Here is a 22,028-nt window from a genome sequence, read left to right as displayed (position 1 = left end):
GCAACAATGTAATCAACAATATTTCACTGCAGTAGTAGAGAAATAAACATTATATATAGCCAGTATGGCAATTTGTTACTATCAAATTGGATATATTTGTATCCTTTTGTAAAATTATAGTTGCTGGTTGTCAAGATCCTTTTGTACCGGTAACTGCATTTAAAGCCGCCTTGTTAATTCCTTGTTTCTTTAATGTGGCGCTTTCTGCGCTTCCCCTGAGACCCACTGTGTTCCTCCTTCTGTCAGCCATTGGTTCGCCTTGTGCCGTGCCTCCTGGCCGGATTGGCTGTGTGACGGAGGCGTGTCTAGCAGGGCGGGGTTTCACCCTGTAAAGCTCGGCGTTCTGTGGGCCGCTTTGCGGCCATCACAGTGCCGAATCATATGCACACTAGCACGCAGCACCTCAGCCTAGAGGTTGCTAGCTCAGGCAGGATAGTAACTGTTTGTAAAAGCTCCGTACCTCACACTAGAGGAAAACGGCGCTAGGCAGGTATCTCTATCACTGTCTGTTCGTCCACTACCTCGGTTAGTAAAATACAACTGAGGCTCTGGGCTCTATCATAATTTTGGTGCACATAGCTCCTGACGAAATGCATTCTCAATGCATGGAAACGCGTTGAGCTGTTACCAATAAGGGGTATGTCAGGGCAACCATTGCTCCTTTAATCCACCTGGAGTGACAGTGTTTGCTCTGCCATAGTCCAGCACCTGCAATTATCAGTGCAGTGAGAGTCTGCGCGCTGGCTCTCACTGTTTGGAGTGGTGTTTGGTGTACTTCCCATACCAATACATCCCCTTGAGATCTTTCACCCTGGGTCACACATCTTGAACCCTGTGGTGTATCGAGCCCCTCATGTGTTAGTAGTTTGTGAGACTGTTCTGGTATCCCAGATGGTGGCGCTGTTTGGTAGATATCAGTTTTTTCACATACCTGTTACAGTCAGTATTGAATATCATACTGACGGGTGATATCCTCTTTTAATCAGACAATTAATAAAGACATTATTATTTTGTTTTAACGCCTATCCTCACATTATTTGCTTTACCGGTAATGATAACCCACTTTGTGGGCTTACCTTTGTTTGTCCCGACTGCTCGTCAACTCCCGTGATGCCTTCTAGGACCAACTACAGACCGGCGTCCCGGCTGTTCCTCCGTCGGCATTCCACGTTTGTTTGGAGGTTAATTCACCACGTGGGTGGTACTCACGGAACTGACGTTGCAAGCAGACTGGACTGGACTAAATCTTCCGGTATGTCCTCGATCAAAGTCCTTGATCAAACCTTTGATTGTATTAGGCAGTGATCGTTTGTTTATAAGATTTTACAGTGCACTGTTTTTCATCAGAATAAAGTCTGTTATTTCGGGGTGAGGATCATGTTTCAATCATAGTTTTTACCAGACGCGTTTCGGGGATGACTCTCCCCTTCCTCAGTGGCAGCACCCCTCTTGCATGGATTGTGAGGTTTTTATACCCAAAATGGTTGTATCCAAAAACCGGTATGGATTATTCCAGATGTCATTTTCCAATTTTCCAGATTTTCTGTATATATTTCCAGTTTATTTGCAGTGGGACATCTTTAGTTTACTATTGTTACTAGTTGTCATTTCCATTCATTTAATTTAATACTTGTTTTTCATGCTTGCGATTTTGTCGCGGTTATTGTGCGTTTTTCGCCGTAATGATGCATTTTTTTTCTTATTGTTTGCAATTACTTACACTATACATGCTACATAAAATATTTTTTAAAATTTTAATTTTATAATGTAATTATAAACATAATAAGTTCAGACTTTTTCTTGTCCATTGTGTCAATTGTTGTCCATCTGTTAACCTTGGGGATATATTTTCTAGTCCGTTTTTCTTACATATTCGTTCCATCATAGTTTGCATAGATACAATTATAAACTATACTTTACAAGCCTATGGACCCTATTTTACCTATTAAATGGACAGTATCAAAAGCCTTTGCAAAATCCAGAAACATTACATCCACAGCCGCCCCTCTGTCCAGGAAACTACTCACCTCCTCATAAAAACAAATCAGGATAGTCTGACAACTTCTGTCCTTGGTAAACCCATGTTGGTTATCACTTATAATATTATTTACAGTCACATACTCCTGTATATATTCTGTAGTGCCGTGGGCTCTTATAACCAGTTTTGAAGAAAGGCAGGGACACAACAAAGCCTCTTCAACACGGTTTATTGCTTGTTTCAGCCAATTTACAGTTTTCAGTTACAGCCGGATCGCAGTTGGATCAGGTAATCAGTCCACAGGCCAGTGTTTGCCTCACATGTGCCTTGCAGTGTGTGATCTGTAGCCTCTCACTCAACAGACATACCCTGCTTCATGCTGCTGATTTTTAATCCACAATCGTGGACATGAGCCACATATATAACCCAGAGTGGATTGTGGAGAATAAGAACCCACACAGCTCTTTGCTTATTCCCAGTAAAAGCCAGGCCCAGATTAGCTGATATCAGCTATACTAGGTAGCAACAGCGTCCACTATCTAACTTAGTGGAGACTTTAGCTACTGGCTTCCACTCCACCAAGGCCAGGTACCTTGGTGGTACGTCTCAGATGAACCACAGCAAACCACGATATGCATCCCCTCTAATAGTTTTTCTGCACCATTCTCAGAGATACATACCGTCCTTCATATATGAGGCCTGTCACTGCCTCACATACCCCCTTCCCTGTTCAAACCTGTGGGGGTGAACACCTGTACCAAAACATGATGCTCGTGACAGGGCATCCACATTACTCTGCAGCTTTCCCGCTCGATGTTCCTCCAAGAAATTAAAATTCTGTAAGGAGAGAAACCACCTGGTGACCCAAGCATTTTTCTCCTTCGAATTCCTTATCCAGACCAATGGTGAATGGTCCGTCACCAGACGAAAGTGTCACCCCAGCAGTTAGTACCGCAAGGATTTCAAAGCCCACTTGATGGCTAGGCACTCCTTCTCACTATGCTGTAGATCTTTTCTGCTGGGGTAAGCTTTCTATTTAAATAAGTGACTGGATGTTCTTCTCCGTTCACTTTTTGAGATAAAACTGTTTCTAGCCCTACTTCAGACGCGTCCGTTCGGACGATTAATTCGTCCAAACGGGCTGTTCACATAGGGCTAATTTCAGGGCCTGAGATGCTTCTCCTCCCTGTGGATTCCACCAAATCCTTACTGACTTTCTTCCTTTCAGCAGATCAGTCAGGGGTGCAGCCCTCCCGTCGAAATTGGGTATAAACCGCCTATAATACCCAATTATGCCTAGAAACTTTTTGACTTGCTTCGTCATGAGAGGTTGGGGCTAATTCTGAATGTCCTCGACTTTGTTTATTTGAGGTTTGATGATCCCGCGGCCAATCACGTACCCCAAATAACGAACCTCCTCTAGCCCTATTGTACACTTTTGAGGATTTGCAGTCAACCCCGCATCTCTGAGTGAGTCCATGACTGCCTGCACATGGGACAAATGAGACTACCAGAGTTGGGCGGTCCCGAACATGTCTCGAGACACCTCCAGCTTCTGGATAGATGTGGCCTCTGCAGCCTTACTGGCCAATATGTCTAGGGGAAACCTATCGGGGTTACACTCTTGCCCTATGATGGGGACTCCTATGGCCGGTACCCCGGAATTCAGGACCCATAGAGTCTTTCTCCACAAGAGGTTGCACTCCATCCTTCCATAAGGACCAGAACAGGGGTAAGTCTCTTTCCAAAATAACCCCGTACGGAAGATTCTTTACCACTTACACCACATGCTGTACCTCCCTGCCTGGTGTTGCCATGACCACCATTGTGGTTGGGTGCTCTTGGACATCCACATGGATACAGATAACGGAGACTTTCTATTCAGTGGGATTTTTCTCAGAAACCAGTGACCCATGCACTAGGGTCAATAGACTCCCGGAGTCTAACAGTGTCTTGTCAATTCGGTACCCGTTAATGGACACCTTGCACATGGGAGGTTCACCAGCGCTCATCAGGGTGTCTGCGGTACAAACAGGCCTAGCGTCGAATGAGGACCGGCAAGCAACCCTGCAGTCCATGGGTTCAGTGGTCAAGGGGTAGTAAGCGGCCTTACGTCCAGGCTCCTGGCACCGCCAGCATCAGATAAATGTGTCTTCATGAGCCCACGGGGCACGCTTAATGGGCCTTTGGGTTGCATTTTCCCCTACTTGGGATTGGGGCCTTTTTTGAGTCTCTATAAGGGGGGCCGGGGATTGGGGGTTAAGCTTAGCCAGAGCAATAAGCGTGTGTGTTAATGCATCAGGGGTTACTTTAAATGGGTTGTCTCACTTCCGCAAATGACAGTTATCATGAAGACAGTGCTAATACAAAGCACTTACTAATGTAGTTTGCTTGTCCATATTGCCTCCTTTGCTGGTTTGATTCATGACCAAAAGTGGCGGATTATAATAGGGATGTTTGGGTCGGCAGCCCCGGACTCGGAAATTCTGGGGGCCCAACGCCTACCCGAACGCTTACATACTGCGGTGGGGACGGGTGCACATAGTTCCCTGTCCCGCCACCTATCACCGCCATAGGCTTCAGGCCTAGTATGCCTGAGGCCTATGTGGTAGTAAAAGCCTGACAATGACGTCATCGCGTACCTGTGCCGGGGCGCAGGGCTTTGATGTACGCACGCCTGCCTCACCATCATGGACACAGTTAAGTATTAGCCTTTAGTCTTTTTTTTCTTCGTTTTTTTTTGTGTGTGTGCGCCAACTTTGGGGGGAAGAGGAGGTCATATTACTGCAGAGACAATGGGGGCAAATTATTACATAGGGGAAATTACTTAATGGGGCAGTGTGGGGGCAAAATACTTAATGGGGCAGTGTGGGGGCAAAATACTTAATGGGGACAGTGTGGAGTCAAATTACTTAATGGGGGAAAATTGTTTCATGGGGCAGTGGGGGCAAAATACTTTGTGTCGGCAGTTTGGGGGAAATTATTATATGGGGCAATGTGGGAGAAATTACTATATGGGGCAATGTGGGGGAAATTACTGTATGGGTGTAGTGTGGGGGAAATTACTGTATGGGTGTAGTGTGGGGAAAATACTATATGGGGCAGTGTGAGGGAAATTACTATATGGGGCCAGTGTGTGGGAAATTACTATGTGGTGTGGGGGATATTGCTACTGGGGAGGCATTGTAGGGGCCTTTCTATTACAGGACATATTCAGGACATATTAGAGGACATTATTTTTGGAGACACTACCTGGAGCACAATATAGGATGTTATTATTACTGGGGGCACTCTAGGGGACATTATAATTGCTGTAGACACTATAGGGATCTTTGGGATAGTTTATCAAACTCGTGTAAAATAGAACTGGCTTAGTTGCTCATAACAGCCAATCAGATCTCACCTTTCATTTTTGACAGCTCCTTTGGAAAATGAAAGGTGGAATCTGATTGGCTGCTATGGGTAACTAAGCCAGTTTTACTTTACACCAGTTTGATAAATCACCCAATTATATCTACTGGGGTCACAATTTTTTTAGCAGTATAGTACCTGGGACATTGGGGAGCACAGTCGGCACAGTATTGGGAGTGGCAGCAGGATGACATTGTTGGGACACCAGGATGGAGAGGTTGATGGAAAAATTGTGTAACAAACTCTGTAGAGTCGAGATGCGGCTGATAAAATTTGTCATGGTGGTCTGGGTCAGACGCAGGAGAAGAGGAAAGAGAAGGTCTACATGACAGGAAATGTCCCTGGATGTAAGAGGTATGTGGTGCTGTATTCTCCTCCAAGTATTTTTTTATTAAAATCATATGTATTTTAAATTTGCCAAATTTGTAAAAGCCCAGATAACACTGATAACTTTCTGTGTACAGATAACGTAGTAGATGTTCCCTGAAGTCCTATGTAACACCCCACATCACACAATAATTCACTGTGTTATGTGGGGTGTTACATAGGACTGCAGGTAACATCTATGACATCTGTACTCAGAGAGTTATGAGACGGTGGGGGTATGATTCCTTTGCTGGCATAGTCCCCCCATATGCCAGCAATGCCCCCAGTAGATGCCCCCATAGTGTCCACATGTACCAGCAATGTCCCCAGTAGATGCCCCGATAGTGTTCACATGTGCCAGCAATGTCCCCAGTAGATGCCCCCATAGTGTCCCCAATGATGTGCCAGTAGATGCCCCCCATAGTGTCCCCCATGTTCCCAGCAATGCCCCCAGTAGATGTCCCCATAGTGTCCCCTTTGTGCCAGCCATGCCCCCAGTAGATGCTCCCAAAGTGCTCCCATATGCCAGCAATGCCCCCAGTAGATGCCCCCATAGTGTCCATTAACATTGAAGAAGAACTATACAGTGCGGTCTTCATTATTAAATGAATGGCAGCTGCGGGCTAATTGGCCATGCGCTTCTTCACCGCAGCATGGCCATATCCCACCTGCAGCATGGTCGCTCCTTGTGGCCTTACATTAAGGCAGAGTGGCCTGGGTATACCTGATTTATAGAAATTTGTGACAAATTAATTTGGAATGAATCAAATTTCTTGGCTAACTTTGGCAAAGTTGGCAAATTTAATTTTTCAATACTTCGCTCACTTCTAGTCAATACTGTCAGCAGAAAGTACATAGTGCAAAAACAATATCACCATGTTACAAAACAAGTATTAGTTACCCATAATGTGTATCTCTGTCCAGGATGTACTTTATGCTGAGTATTGAAATGTGGATTATATTAACCCCATGCGATCCCATCCAGAGATGCTGCCTATTCCCTGCACTGTTTTTAACACCTTAATATGTTTGATTCAATAAAGCATTTATTACTTATTGAAGTGCAGTCTGGCAATTTTATGATAGGTTTTGTATTTCTTTCTTACTGTCATAGGCACTCTTACTCTTTCCAGTATTATGTGGTCACTATAAGTGGACTATTAATGTGACACTGTTTTGACAGTTTATATGGACTTTACTGGTTATTTTAGAGTTAATGCATACAGGCTGCTATTTTATGTTTGAATCCTTCATACAGCATCCAGTGGAACATGATACAGCATCACAAGGAGTATCTGCATTATAGAGCTACGTGGGATTAAATGTGCTACCATGGAGCCTCCAGCACACATCATCACCCTTAGCCTTATGCCTCAGAACTTTTTCTTGTGAGAGAATTATATGGGGGCAGAGAGTATGCATGTGCATGTTTCCATACAGCATTAAAATGTATGGGCTCCGTGTAGCTAAACTTCGTCTCCCCCGAAGTTGCATAATACTTCAGTAAATGACTTTGGTACTGAGGTAACCTCCAGTACTGAAGCTGACTTTGGATTCATATTTTAAAATGTTTTTAAATACGCATATAGGATTACTGAAGTCATTCACCAAAATCTCGCGCAACTTCAGCCGAGATGAAGTTTAGCTACACGGAGCCCATACATTTTAATGCTGTATAGAAACAGTATTACATACAAAGTTTTTTAATGAATCGATCTATGATCCGAAGCTTGATTCGCTCAGGCCTAGCACAGAGGATTAATTCCATGATGACATCCTCTTAAATATACGGTGAATGTCGGGGCTTCAAATATAGCACCTGCTCAGGAGCTGAGTGGACTCCATAGCTGGTGGGTGACTGCTGTGTTATACAGAAGACACCTGCAGACAGTGCCCGTGACCGGAGGCAACTCGGATCTTGGACTTTTAACGTCTGAGATTACCTGGACAATTGCTGCATCTGAGCAGTCATTTGGAGGGAGGGGACTTCCTCCAGTGACCAAACAGCCTCTCCATGTCAAGATTGCAGGAGCTGTTCAGTTGATATGTTGGGGCATTCTGAAAGCTCTCAGGCCTGCAATAGTAACGTTTTTTATTAAGCCCTGATGAAAAACCTCTCAAACAATAATATAAAGTGATCAAAAAGTCATACATACCCCAAAATGGTGTTAATAAAAACTACAGCTCACCCTTTAAAAACAGAGTACTCATACAGCTCCATAAGCAGAGAAAAAAAATTTAAATAGCAGAAAATGGCAATGCAAAGAAATGTATTAAAGTTGTTTTTATTATTTTTCTATTATTAACAACAAAAACGAAATAAATTTTACATCGCTGTAGTCGTACTGACCTGAAAAATATAAGTGATGTAATTTTTAACACCCAGTGAATACCATACATACAAAACCCATAAAACATTGACAGAATTGAGTTTTTTTTTTCTAATTACACCCCATGTATAACTTTTCCCAGCTTCCCAATACATTGAATGGAACATTAAATGGTGCTATTCGAAAATACAACTTGTCTCTCAAAAAAGAAACCCTCATACAGCTATGTATCTTGGAAGGCAGGGATTTAAAAAATAAAATTTGTTTATGGTGTAAAGAGGTTAGAGGATTTGTTCATCAGTACAGCCTCTTCCTTAAATGATCAAGAAATGCGTTGGAAACATGAACAATCATGTAATACATGTTCAAGTGCCCAGTCCTTTAGAAGTGGACTCCCTCTGTGAATTTTATGTCTTAGGGGAAGTTCACATTACTGTTATTTTTCTGTTTTTCTGATCCATCATTTGGCATCCGTTTGAGCCATTTCTATCAGATATCTGTTTTTAGATGGAAAAAGGTACTGCATGCAGATGTCTTGGCTGGTTGCTTTTGATTTTCCCAAGCAAAGAGGTATGTCTTAATAGTAGGCCTTAAAATACTGCCACAGGAACACCTCCAATTAACTCAATTGATGTCAATTAGTCAGAAGCTTCTAAAACCATGACTTCTTTTTCTAGAATTTTCCAAGCTATTTAACCCATACAGTACCAGCGCCTTACATGTACAGTGCTGGCTACTGTGTTTAAAATACCCGCGTCGTAGTACTACAGCGCTCTGATCGGGTGGGTGCAGGAGCTGCGCCCACCTGATCAACTGCAGGGATCCAGCAGTGACTCATAGCCGGACCCCTGCTGTATGCGCCAGCATCGATAAAAACCCACGGTCAGTGCTGACCGCGGCACGTGCGATGTATATGGAGGGAAGGAGCTGTCACAGCTGCGCGGGGACCCGATAGCTTGGACGGCAGCCCGATGCCTTCCTTAGGCATCGTGGCTGCCTTCCTGCAAGCCTGTGAGATCTAGCCCCCTGGATCTCACAGGAAGCAGGCTGTAGGTGTATTACTCAGTGTAATACGCTCACAGGCAATGCATTACAATACAGATGTATTGCAATGCATTGTACAGGGGATCAGACCCCTAAAAGTGAAAGTCCCAGAGTGGGACAAAAAATAAAGTAAGAAAATAAAGTTAGGTAAAAAAGAAAAGTAAACATATTAGGTATCCGTATCGACTGGCTCTATAAAAATATCACATGATCCACCCCGTCAGGTAAACGCCGTAAAAAAAATAGCAAAAAAAACTGTGCCAAAACAGCCATTTTCTGGTCACCTTGCCTCACAAAAAGTGTAATACCAAGCGATCAAAAAGGCGTATGTATCCCCAAATGGTACCAATCAAACCGTCATCTCTTCCCGCAAAAAATGAGCCCCTACCTAAGACAATTGCCCAAAAAAAATTAAAAAAATGGCTCTCCGAAAATGGCAACACAAAAACAAGATTTTATTCTGTTTAAAAAGGCTTTCACTGTGTAAAACTTAATAAATAATAATAATAATTTATTCATATAAATAAATCGCTATAGTGCATAGTAATCCTGAGAGCACTGAACTGATTGCTACCCCATGCTGAGTTACGTTTCGGGGGTCACGCCCCTTAATCATGCAATACTATGCATTATAGCGATTTATTTATTTGAATAAAAGGACTGAAAAATACGAGTAACGTTTCAAAAGAGTGAGTATTATTTATACCTCACGAATAACCTTTTGAATAAGACTAATAAGACTGAGTGGATTATGTGGATATAATTGTGGAGCCTGAGTGAGGTTCTGAATCAGGTCTATAGATGGAGCAACAGTTGATGATTGAAGTACTAGAATTACCTGTCAGGACTCAGGATTTGTAAAAATCTGACTTTTAATGAATGTGGCTAAGATGTATGCAAATTTTAGCTATAAATCTATTTTGCTTTAAAGTTTGCATCTAAATCTGAAAAAGACTAATAGTAAATTTGACCCAAAGCTTGCATACAAGCCTGGGACATGGAGAAATGTCCACGTAGCTACAACATCATGGCAGTGTCCAGCCTTAATGCCAATAATAGTACTAACCTTAGCAATTTCTGGTGTGCACGAGTAATCTACTCATGTAGGACTTCACAGCCTCTTTAATTTCTTTGTTTCGTAGGCAATAAATGATTGGGTTCATCATAGGAATTATCATTGTATAGAATACAGATACTATCTTGTTTTGTGTAACAGAATAGCTGGAAGCCGGACGGAGGTACATGAAGAAAACCGTTCCATAAAATAAGGAAACGCAAAATAGATGAGAGGAACATGTTGAAAACGCTTTGTGTCTACCTTCTGATGAGTGAATTGTCAATATGGTGAAAAAAATATATGCATATGAAGCTAATACGACGATTGCTGAAAAAAGTCCAAGGCAAAAGACTACACCAAATATAATCATTTTGCTCGTATATGTATCTGCACAAGAGAGCTCCATTAGTGGAGGAATGTCACAATAGAAATGGTTAATTACATTAGGACCACAAAACGGTAATACAAATGTGCACGATGTATGGATCCCCGCAGTAAATAAACCACCAATATAGACAATAACTGTAAGAATCACACATTTCCTTCTGTTCATTATTAATACATACAGAAGAGGGTGACATATTGCAACATAGCGATCATAGGCCATGGTAGACAACATATAGCCATCAATAGTGGCAAACAAACTAAAGAAATATAACTGAAGTACACAGCCAATAAATGAGATAAATTTTCTTTCTAGAAAGAAATCAAACAGCATTTTAGGAGAAATTACTGAAGAATAGCACAGATCTGAAAAGGACAGATTGCTGAGAAAATAATACATTGGACTGTGAAGGTCGTTAATAACGAGGATGGTTATCATGATGCTTGTATTGCTAATAACACTTATAAGGTAAATCAATAGAAACAAAGTAAATAGGATATGTTGCAAGTCTGGGTGGGTGGTAATTCCCATTATTTCAAACTCTCTTACAAAAGACTTGTTAACTAGAGTCATGGATTGGATAGACTCTGCCACACCTGCGAAGAAGGACATAGGAAGATGGTGAAAATAAGAGTAGTTATTACAATGATTGAATTTACATGGTAAGTCATAGATGTTAAAATATGTTAAAGTAGTATGGTATATGTAACCACATATAGAAGCTGCAGACGAATCACACCTTTCATTAAGTCTTCCGCAGATGTTCCACTTTCGATCTTCTTGCACTGCTTTAATAACAATTGGGTTATAATTAACTGTAGGTCATTAGGGAATAAATCACAAGAGCACTTTTTAAAATGGTAATTGTGTTACAATTATTGTTCATTATGGGGAATAATAAGCCATTTGTTTTGTTCTTTTGAGACCTGATTAAAAAATTATGTTCCAATTACGGAAGTAGCATGAGTAGAAATAAACATATTTCTTATTCATTTCTTTATTTGGACATGTTTTCATTAGATCCAAAATAATTATTGGACTTCATTTTATTTACTGGTGTTCTTTTGGCGTTTCAGGCTAGGGATCACCATGGACAAATATGTATGGGGCAAGGGGGAAGAATTCCTAGTAACTATGCACCCCCCCCTCTGAGCAGTTTATTAGAAAACATTGAGTTAAATCTAATACTATTAACCACTAGACCTCCACAGATATTAGATGTTAATTTAGAACTGGCATGGACTCAATGGATATTAATATTAACCTTTTATCAGTCTGTATTAATTGCTAAGCAACTCTAGACCCCTAGATGCACCTTTAAAAATCCTGCATTTTTGTTTGGGTTGTTACATGTTGAATATCAGCTTGCACCAGTGACCTATTCTTTTGAACAGCTAAAGAGATCATTGTGGTCTATGACATCAAAAAACATTATTTATGGAGTAGAGTTAAGAAAACAGGTGATGGGTGCCGAGGTTGACGGCATTTAATTAAAACTATCAAAACACAACAACAAAAAGGGGTGAAAGGAGCAACACATTTTGAGGGAGGGCCTCCCTCTGTGTCAGGCACATTGTTGAAATGAGGACTTCATTCACCCAAGTTTTGAGTAAGTTTCGAGTCCCTATATATTGCACAGTCCCCTCACTTTCTCAATAGATAATTTTAGTGCATCGGAGATCAAGTGAATTTATTTAAAAATAAATTAAAGATATTAAATAATAAATAAATAACAATGATAATTCAAGGCATGTGATGCATTTCAGACACCATTTTGCCAATAACATAATCCATTACTGCAAATTCATAGTGAGCAGTGGGTGAAGAACCACTGCGCTAACCAACAGGTTTGACTTTGAGCTATTCCAAAGTGCATTATCTTGGCAGTCCGTTTTCACCCTTATCCCCAATTCCGGGATCTGGTCTTTGCTGGAGAGCCACTAAGCCACTACAATGGTGATGAAGGGGGGAGGTGGGAAGTCACCCTTGTGTGGCACCAAGGCAGAATCCTTATCAGGGACAAACCAAGGTTAGGGCAGGCAGAGTATGTGCAAATCCATGAAACAAGTCTGAGGTCAGGCTCAGAGGGTCAGCTCAGGCAGAGGAGGGCCAGAGTCATGAAATAGGCAGAGTTTGGTATAGGAGCAGACAAACAGAACTACACACCTTCTAGCAAGCTAGATAGCGAATTTTCTCAGGCAGAGAATGAGGCAAACAGCAAGGCATATATAGCAGAAGCTGATTAGCACATTAGAAATAGCCTAGCAGCTGCACACAGAACCAAAGAGAAGTAAACACTTGCAATACTGCAGAATGAGGTGAGGTTCAGTGAAGAATATCAGGATACATTTTCCACAAAAGACACAAAGGACATCAGAGCCAGGGCCAGCTGCGAGAGCAATGTATCTGCAATTTTTCTTTTGTCATGGCACAGAAGAACAAGCCTATGAATTTGTGAACACTCTAAATTTTGCAGAAAATACTATTGAATTCGTGAATCTAATGGTCTTTAAAATAGAGAAAATCGCTACAAATTTTTTTTTTTATAGTGAAATAGTTTATAAGGCTAAAAAAAAAGACATCTGTCTATCCAAATCGGCCTGTTATCCTGCAAGTTGTTCCAGAGGAAGGCAAAAAAATAAAAAAAAAAGTCAATACAGTTACCTCGATTATTGTAGCAGCCATTTTATTAAATGGCAGAATAACATTTCATATGGGCAGTACAGAAGGATAAGGAAAAACTGTACCCTACCTGTACACTTTAAAGCACAATACAAAATCTTTCAACAATAATTCCATGAGAGGCTACCCTAAATCTTTAGTCAGAACTATATATAAAAAGACAAAAGATCTACAGCCCTACTTAATACATTCGTCAGTGCATGTGTTCTGGCAATTGGACACATTAACATCCTCCTAGTGATCTGAATATTCACTACTTACCATTTTTATATACAGTGGGATGCGAAAGTTTGGGCAACCTTGTTAATCGTCATGATTTTCCTGTATAAATCGTTGGTTGTTACGATAAAAAATGTCAGTTAAATATATCATATAGGAGACACACACAGTGATATTTCAGAAGTGAAATGAAGTTTATTGGATTTACAGAAAGTGTGCTATAGTTGTTTAAGGGGAACCTGTCACCAAAAAAACTGATACTAAACAGTTAATAGTACCTTATAGTGCTGCAGAGTAGTTTCCTAATGCACTTTTTGATTGTTTAGCCGCATCTAGCCTCCTGGAGAAATCAAGGTTTTATCCAGCCGCTGCCCCCTGCTTCAAGTCAGGTTTGAAGTCAAGGGGGCAGCGGCCTAGGCGTCTCGAATGCTGCTCTCCCCGCCTCCCGCCGCCTTTATTGACACGCCGGATCTCAGTGCCAGGACTGATCTCCCAGCCCGCATGCGCAGTAAAGAGATGCTGTAGCGCGATCCCGGCTCCGGCTCGTACTCTCAGCCGGCTTCAGTTTCGCTACTGCACATGCGCCCACCAGCCTTACATACTAGCGCAGTTACAGAAGATGCCGGGCACATGCGCAGTAGCGAAACTGAAGCCGGCTGAGTGTACGAGCCGGAGCCGGGATCGCACTACAGCAGCCCTTTACTGCGCATGCGGGCTGGGAGATCGGTCCCGGCACTGAGATCCGGCGTGTCAATAAAGGCGGCGGAGAGAGCAGCATTCGAGACGTCTAGGCCGCTGCCCCCTTGACTTCAAACCTGACTTGAAGCAGGGGGCAGCGGCTGAATAAAACATTGATTTCTCCAGGAGGCTAGATGCGGCTAAACAATCTAAAAGTGCATTAGGAAACAGTTTAGTATATTTTTGGTGACAGGTTCCCTTTAAACACAATTAGGCAGGTGCATACATTTGGGCACTGTTGTCATTTTATTGATTCCAAAACCTTTAGAACTAATTATTGGAACTCAAATGTGTTTGGTAAGCTCAGTGACCCCTGAGTTACATACACAGGTGAATCCAATTATAAGAAAGAGTATTTAAGGGGGCTTAATTGTAAGTTTCCCGCCTCTTTTAATTTTCTCTGAAGAGTGGCAACATGGGGGTCTCAAAACAACTCTCAAATGACCTGAAGACAAAGATTGTTCACCATCATGGTTTAGGGGAAGGATACAGAAAGCTGTCTCAGAGATTTCAGCTGTCTGTTTCCACAGTTAGGAACATATTGAGGAAATGGAAGACCACAGGCTCAGTTCAAGTTAAGGCTCGAAGTGGCAGACCAAGAAAAATCTCGGATAGACAGAAGCGACGAATGTTGAGGTCAGAGTCAACCCACAGACCAGCACCAAAGACCTACAACATCATCTTGCTGCAGATGGAGTCACTGTGCATCGTTCAACCATTCGGCGCACTTTACACAAGGAGATGCTGTATGCGAGAGTGATGCAGAGGAAGCCTTTTCTCCGCCCACAGCACAAAAAGTGCCGCTTGAGGTGGGCTAAAGCACATTTGGACAAGCCAGCTTCATTTTGGAATAAGGTGCTGTGGACTGATAAAACTAAAATTGAGTTATTTGGCCATAACAAGCGGCGTTATGCATGGAGGAAAAAGAACACAGCATTCCAAGAAAAACACCTGCTACCTACAGTAAAATATGGTGGTGGTTCCATCATGCTGTGGGGCTGTGTGGCCAGGGAATGGGAATCTTGTCAAAGTTGAGGGACGCATGGATTCCACTCAGTATCAGCAGATTCTGGAGACCAATGTCCAGGAATCAGTGACAAAGCTGAAGCTGCGCCGGGCTGGATCTTTCAACAAGACAACGACCCTAAACACTGCTCAAAATCCACTAAGGCATTTATGCAGAGGAACAAGTACAACGTTCTGGAATGGCCATCTTAGTCCCCAGACCTGAATATAATTGAAAATCTGTGGTGTGACTTAAAGAGAGCTGTCCATGCTCGGGAAGCTATCAAACCTGAATGAACTAAAGAGGTTTTGTAAAGAGGAATGGTCCAAAATACCTTCAACCAGAATCCAGACTCTCATTGGAACCTACAGGAAGCGTTTAGAGGCTGTAATTTCTGCAAAAGGAGGATCTACTAAATATTGATTTCATTTCTTTTTTGTGGTGCCTAAATGTATGCTAATTTATGCTAATTGCTTTAAAACAATTATAGCACACTTTCTGTAAATCCAATAAACTTCATTTCACTTCTCAAATATCACTGTGTGTGTCTCCTATATGATATATTTAACTGAAATTTTTTATCGTAACAATCAGCGATTTATAAAGGAAAATCATGACGATTAACAAGGTTGCCCAAACTTTCGCATCCCACTGTATCATATCTATGTTTTAGAGCATTTCTTCGTTTATAGATATTTTCATGTATGTCTTGTTATATATATGTATGAATCATTTCCTGGGTTGCCCCTATATTCAATGAGTTTTCACTTGATATATATATACAGGTCCTTCTCAAATAATTAGCATATTGTGATAAAGTTAATTATTTTCTGTAATGTACTGATAAACATTAGACTTTCAGATATTTTAGATTCATTACACACAACTGAAGTAGTTCAAGCCTTTTATTGTTTTAATATTGATGATTTTGGCATACAGCTCATGAAAACCCAAATTTCCTATCTCAAAACATTAGCATATTTCATCTGACCAATAAAAGAAAAGTGTTTTTAATACAAAAAAAGTCAACCTTCAAATAATTATGTTCAGTTATGCACTCAATACTTGGTCGGGAATCCTTTTGCAGAAATGACTGCTTCAATGCCGCGTGGCATGGAGGCAATCAGCCTGTGGCACTGCTGAGGTGTTATGGAGGCCCAGGATGCTTCGATAGCGGCCTTAAGCTCATCCAGAGTGTTGGGTCTTGCGTCTCTCAACTTTCTCTTCCCAATATCCCACAGATTCTCTATGGGGTTCAGATCAGGAGAGTTGGCAGGCCAATAGAGCACAGTAATACCATGGTCAGTAAACCATTTACCAGTGGTTTTGGCACTGTGAGCAGGTGCCAGGTCGTGCTGAAAAATGAAATCTTCATCTCCATAAAGCTTTTCAGCAGATGGAAGCATGAAGTGCTCCAAAATCTCCTGATAGCTAGCTGCATTGACCCTGCCCTTGATAAAACACAGTGGACCAACACCAGCAGCTGACATGGCACCCCAGACCATCACTGACTGTGGGTACTTGACACTGGACTTCAGGCATTTTGGCATTTCCCTCTCCCCAGTCTTCCTCCAGACTCTGGCACCTTGATTTCCGAATGACATGCAAAATTTGCTTTCATCTGAAAAAAGTACTTTGGACCACTGAGCAACAGTCCAGTGCTGCTTCTCTGTAGCCCAGGTCAGGCGCTTCTGCCGCTGTTTCTGGTTCAAAAGTGGCTTGACCTGGGGAATGCGGCACCTGTAGCCCATTTCCTGCACACGCCTGTACACGGTGGCTCTGGATGTTTCTACTCCAGACTCAGTCCACTGCTTCCGCAGGTCCCCCAAGGTCTGGAATCGGTCCTTTCTCCACAATCTTCCTCAGGGTCCGGTCACCTCTTCTCGTCGTGCAGCGTTTTCCGCCACACTTTTTCCTTCCCACAGACTTCCCACTGAGGGGCCTTGATACAGCACTCTGGGAACAGCCTATTCGTTCAGAAATTTCTTTCTGTGTCTTACCCTCTTGCTTGAGGGTGTCAATGATGGCCTTCTGGACAGCAGTCAGGTCGGCAGTCTTACCCATGATTGTGGTTTTGAGTAATGAACCAGGCTGGGAGTTTTTAAAAGCCTCAGGAATCTTTTGCAGGTGTTTAGAGTTAATTAGATGATTCAGATGATAAGGTTAATAGCTCGTTTAGAGAACCTTTTCATGATATGCTAATTTTTTTAGATAGGAATTTTGGGTTTTCATGAGCTGTTTGCCAAAATCATCAATATTAAAACAATAAAAGGCTTGAACTACTGCAGTTGGTGTGTAATGAATCTAAAATATATGAAAGTCTAATGTTTATCAGTACATTACAGAAAATAATGAACTTTATCACAATATGCTAATTTTTTTAGAAGGACCTGTATATATATGCTTTTTTTGTACATCAATATGTTGTTATGTATGTAATACAGTATTTTACATGACTTGACGTGCCATGTTGTGTTACATTATGTTGGCAATTCAACATTTTAACAATTAAACAATTGAACAATTGCCCTGTCTGTGCATGCTTAACCACCTCCGGACCGCCTAACGCGCCGATGCGTCCGGAAGGTGGTTGCTTTTCTCCTCCTGGACGCATATACGCGTCATCTCGCGAGACGCGAGATTTCCTGTGAACGCGCGCACACAGGCGCGCGCGCTCACAGGAACGGAAGGTAAGCGAGTGGATCTCCAGCATGCCAGCGGCGATCGTTCGCTGGCAGGCTGGAGATCCGAATTTTTTAACCCCTAACAGGTATATTAGACGCTGTTTTCATAACAGCGTCTAATATACCTCCTACCTGGTCCTCTGGTGGTCCCTTTTGTTAGGATCGACCACCAGAGGACTCAGGTAGGTCAGTACAGTCGCACCAAACACTACACTACACTACACCCCCCCCCCCCCCGTCACTTATTAACCCCTTATAAACCCCTGATCACCCATGATCACCCCATATAAACTCCCTGATCACCCCCCTGTCATTGATCACCGCCCTGTCATTGATCACCCCCCTGTCAGGCTCCGTTCAGACGTCCGTATGATTTTTACGGATCCACGGATACATGGATCGGATCCGCAAAACGCATACGGACGTCTAAATGGAGCCTTACAGGGGGGTGATCAATGACAGGCGGGTGATCACCCATATACACTCCCTGATCACCCCCTGTCATTGATCACCCCCCTGTCATTGATCACCCCCCTGTAAGGCTCCATTCAGACGTCCGCATGATTTTTACGGATCCATGGATACATGGATCGGATCCGCAAAAACACATGCGGACGTCTGAATGGAGCCTTACAGGGGGGTGATCACCCATATACACTCCCTGATCACCCCCTGTCATTGATCACCCCCCTGTAAGGCTCCATTCAGACGTCCGCATGATTTTTACGGATCCATGGATACATGGATCGGATCCACAAAACACATGCGGACGTCTGAATGGAGCCTTACAGGGGGTGATCAATGACAGGCGGGTGATCACCCATATACACTCCCTGATCACCCCCCTGTCATTGATCACCCCCCTGTAAGGCTCCATTCAGACGTCCGCATGTTTTTTTGTGGATCCGATCCATGTATCCATGGATCCGTAAAAAATCATGCGGATGTCTGAATGGAGCCTTACAGGGGGGGTGATCACCCTGATCACCCTGATCACCCCCTGTCATTGATAACCCCCCTGTAAGGCTCCATTCAGACGTCCGCATGTTTTTTGTGGATCCGATCCATGTATCCATGGATCCGTAAAAAATCATGCGGATGTCTGAATGGAGCCTTACAGGGGGTGTGATCAGTGACAGGGGGGTGATCACCCTGATCACCCCCTGTCATTGATAACCCCCCTGTAAGGCTCCATTCAGACGTCCGCATGTTTTTTGTGGATCCGATCCATGTATCCATGGATCCGTAAAAAATCATGCGGATGTCTGAATGGAGCCTTACAGGGGGTGTGATCAGTGACAGGGGGGTGATCACCCTGATCACCCCCTGTCATTGATAACCCCCCTGTAAGGCTCCATTCAGACGTCCGCATGTTTTTTGTGGATCCGATCCATGTATCCATGGATCCGTAAAAAATCATGCGGATGTCTGAATGGAGCCTTACAGGGGGTGTGATCAGTGACAGGGGGGTGATCACCCTGATCACCCCCTGTCATTGATAACCCCCCTGTAAGGCTCCATTCAGACGTCCGCATGTTTTTTGTGGATCCGATCCATGTATCCATGGATCCGTAAAAAATCATGCGGATGTCTGAATGGAGCCTTACAGGGGGTGTGATCAGTGACAGGGGGGTGATCACCCTGATCACCCCCTGTCATTGATAACCCCCCTGTAAGGCTCCATTCAGACGTCCGCATGTTTTTTGTGGATCCGATCCATGTATCCATGGATCCGTAAAAAATCATGCGGATGTCTGAATGGAGCCTTACAGGGGGTGTGATCAGTGACAGGGGGGTGATCACCCTGATCACCCTGATCACCCCCTGTCATTGATAACCCCCCTGTAAGGCTCCATTCAGACGTCCGCATGTTTTTTGTGGATCCGATCCATGTATCCATAGATCCGTAAAGAATCATGCGGATGTCTGAATGGAGCCTTACAGGGGGTGTGATCAGTGACAGGGGGGTGATCACCCTGATCACCCCCTGTCATTGATAACCCCCCTGTAAGGCTCCATTCAGACGTCCGCATGTTTTTTGTGGATCCGATCCATGTATCCATGGAACCGTAAAAAATCATGCGGATGTCTGAATGGAGCCTTACAGGGGGTGTGATCAGTGACAGGGGGGTGATCACCCTGATCACCCTGATCACCCCCTGTCATTGATAACCCCCCTGTAAGGCTCCATTCAGACGTCCGCATGTTTTTTGTGGATCCGATCCATGTATCCATGGATCCGTAAAAAATCATGCGGATGTCTGAATGGAGCCTTACAGGGGGTGTGATCAGTGACAGGGGGGTGATCACCCTGATCACCCCCTGTCATTGATAACCCCCCTGTAAGGCTCCATTCAGACGTCCGCATGTGTTTTGCGGATCCGATCCATGGATCCGTAAAAATTATACGGACGTCTGAATGGAGCCTTACCAGGGGGGTGATCAATGACAGGGGGGTGATCCGGGAGTCTATATGGGTGATCACCCCCCTGTCATTGATCACCCCCCCTGTCATTGATCACCCCCCCTGTCATTGATCACCCCCCCCCCCCCCCCCTGTAAGGCTAAATTCAGACATTTTTTTTGGCACAAGTTAGCGGAAATTTTTTTTTTGTTTTTGTTTTTTCTTACTAAGTCTCATATTCCACTAACTTGTGTCAAAAAATAAAATCTCACATGAACTCACCATACCCCTCACGGAATCCAAATGCGTAAACATTTTTAGACATTTATATTCCAGACTTCTTCTCACGCTTTAGGGCCCCTAAAAAGCCAGGGCAGTATAAATACCCCACATGTGACCCCATTTTGGAAAGAAGACACCCCAAGGTATTTGCTGAGGGGCATATTGAGTCCATGAAAGATTGAAATTTTTGTCCTAAGTTAGCGGAAAGTGAGACTTTGTGAGAAAAAAACAAAAAAAATCAATTTCCGCTAACTTATGCAAAAAATAAAAAATTTCTAGGAACTCGCCAGGCCCCTCATTGAATACCTTGGGGTGTCTTCTTTCCAAAGTGGGGTCACATGTGGGGTATTTATACTGCCCTGGCTTTTTAGGGGCCCGAAAGTGTGAGAAGAAGTCTGGGATCCAAATGTCTAAAAATGCCCTCCTAAAAGGAATTTGGGCCCCTTTGCGCATCTAGGCTGCAAAAAAGTGTGACACATCTGGTATCGCCGTACTCAGGAGAAGTTGGGGAATGTGTTTTGGGGTGTCATTTTACATATACCCATGCTGGGTGAGAGAAATATCTTGGTCAAATGCCAACTTTGTATAAAAAAATAGGAAAAGTTGTCTTTTGCCAAGATATTTCTCTCACCCAGCATGGGTATATGTAAAATGACACCCCAAAACACATTCCCCAACTTCTCCTGAGTACGGCGATACCAGATGTGTGACACTTTTTTGCTGCCAAGGTGGGCAAAGGGGCGCATATTCCAAAGTGCACCTTTCGGATTTCACAGGCCATTTTTTACAGATTTTGATTGCAAGGTACTTCTCACACATTTGGGCCCCTAAATTGCCAGGGCAGTATAACTACGCCACAAGTGACCCCATTTTGGAAAGAAGACACCCCAAGGTATTCCGTGAGGGGCACGGCGAGTTCCTCGAATTTTTTATTTTTTGTCACAAGTTAGCGGAAAATGATGATTTTTCTTTTTTTTTCTTTTTTCCTTACAAAGTCTCATATTCCACTAACTTGCGACAAAAAAAAAAAAATTCTAGGAACTCGCCATGCCCCTCACAGAATACCTTGGGGTGTCTTCTTTCCAAAATGGGGTCACTTGTGGCGTAGTTATACTGCCCTGGCAATTTAGGGGCCCAAATGTGTGCGAAGAACTTTGCAATCAAAATGTGTAAAAAATGACCGGTGAAATCCGAAAGGTGCACTTTGGAATATGTGCCCCTTTGCCCACCTTGGCAGCAAAAAAGTGTGACACATCTGGTATCGCCGTACTCAGGAGAAGTTGGGGAATGTGTTTTGGGGTGTCATTTTACATATACCCATGCTGGGTGAGAAAAATATCTTGGTCAAATGCCAACTTTGTATAAAAAAATGGGAAAAGTTGTCTTTTGCCAAGATATTTCTCTCATCCAGCATGGGTATATGTAAAATGACACCCCAAAAC

General features: G+C 43.1%; 1 protein-coding gene across 1 annotated transcript; it reads right to left on the bottom strand.

Moving 5' to 3' along the window:
* Positions 1 to 10,196: 10,196 nt before the first annotated feature.
* Positions 10,197 to 11,144, bottom strand: LOC122931405 (olfactory receptor 1002-like). Its single transcript, XM_044285480.1, has one exon. It carries the CDS (start codon positions 11,142 to 11,144, stop codon positions 10,197 to 10,199), a length of 948 nt encoding a protein of 315 aa, XP_044141415.1.
* Positions 11,145 to 22,028: the final 10,884 nt, after the last annotated feature.

Source organism: Bufo gargarizans, chromosome 3, assembly GCF_014858855.1.
Source record: "Bufo gargarizans isolate SCDJY-AF-19 chromosome 3, ASM1485885v1, whole genome shotgun sequence".
Lineage (NCBI taxonomy): Eukaryota > Metazoa > Chordata > Amphibia > Anura > Bufonidae > Bufo > Bufo gargarizans.
Note: the sequence above shows the minus strand (reverse complement) of the source record. Positions and strands in the feature narration are given on the sequence as shown.

Bases quoted from the DNA above. Each gene is read 5' to 3' on its own strand.
- LOC122931405 (XM_044285480.1), bottom strand. From the start codon at position 11,144: ATGACTCTAGTTAACAAGTCTTTTGTAAGAGAGTTTGAAATAATGGGA.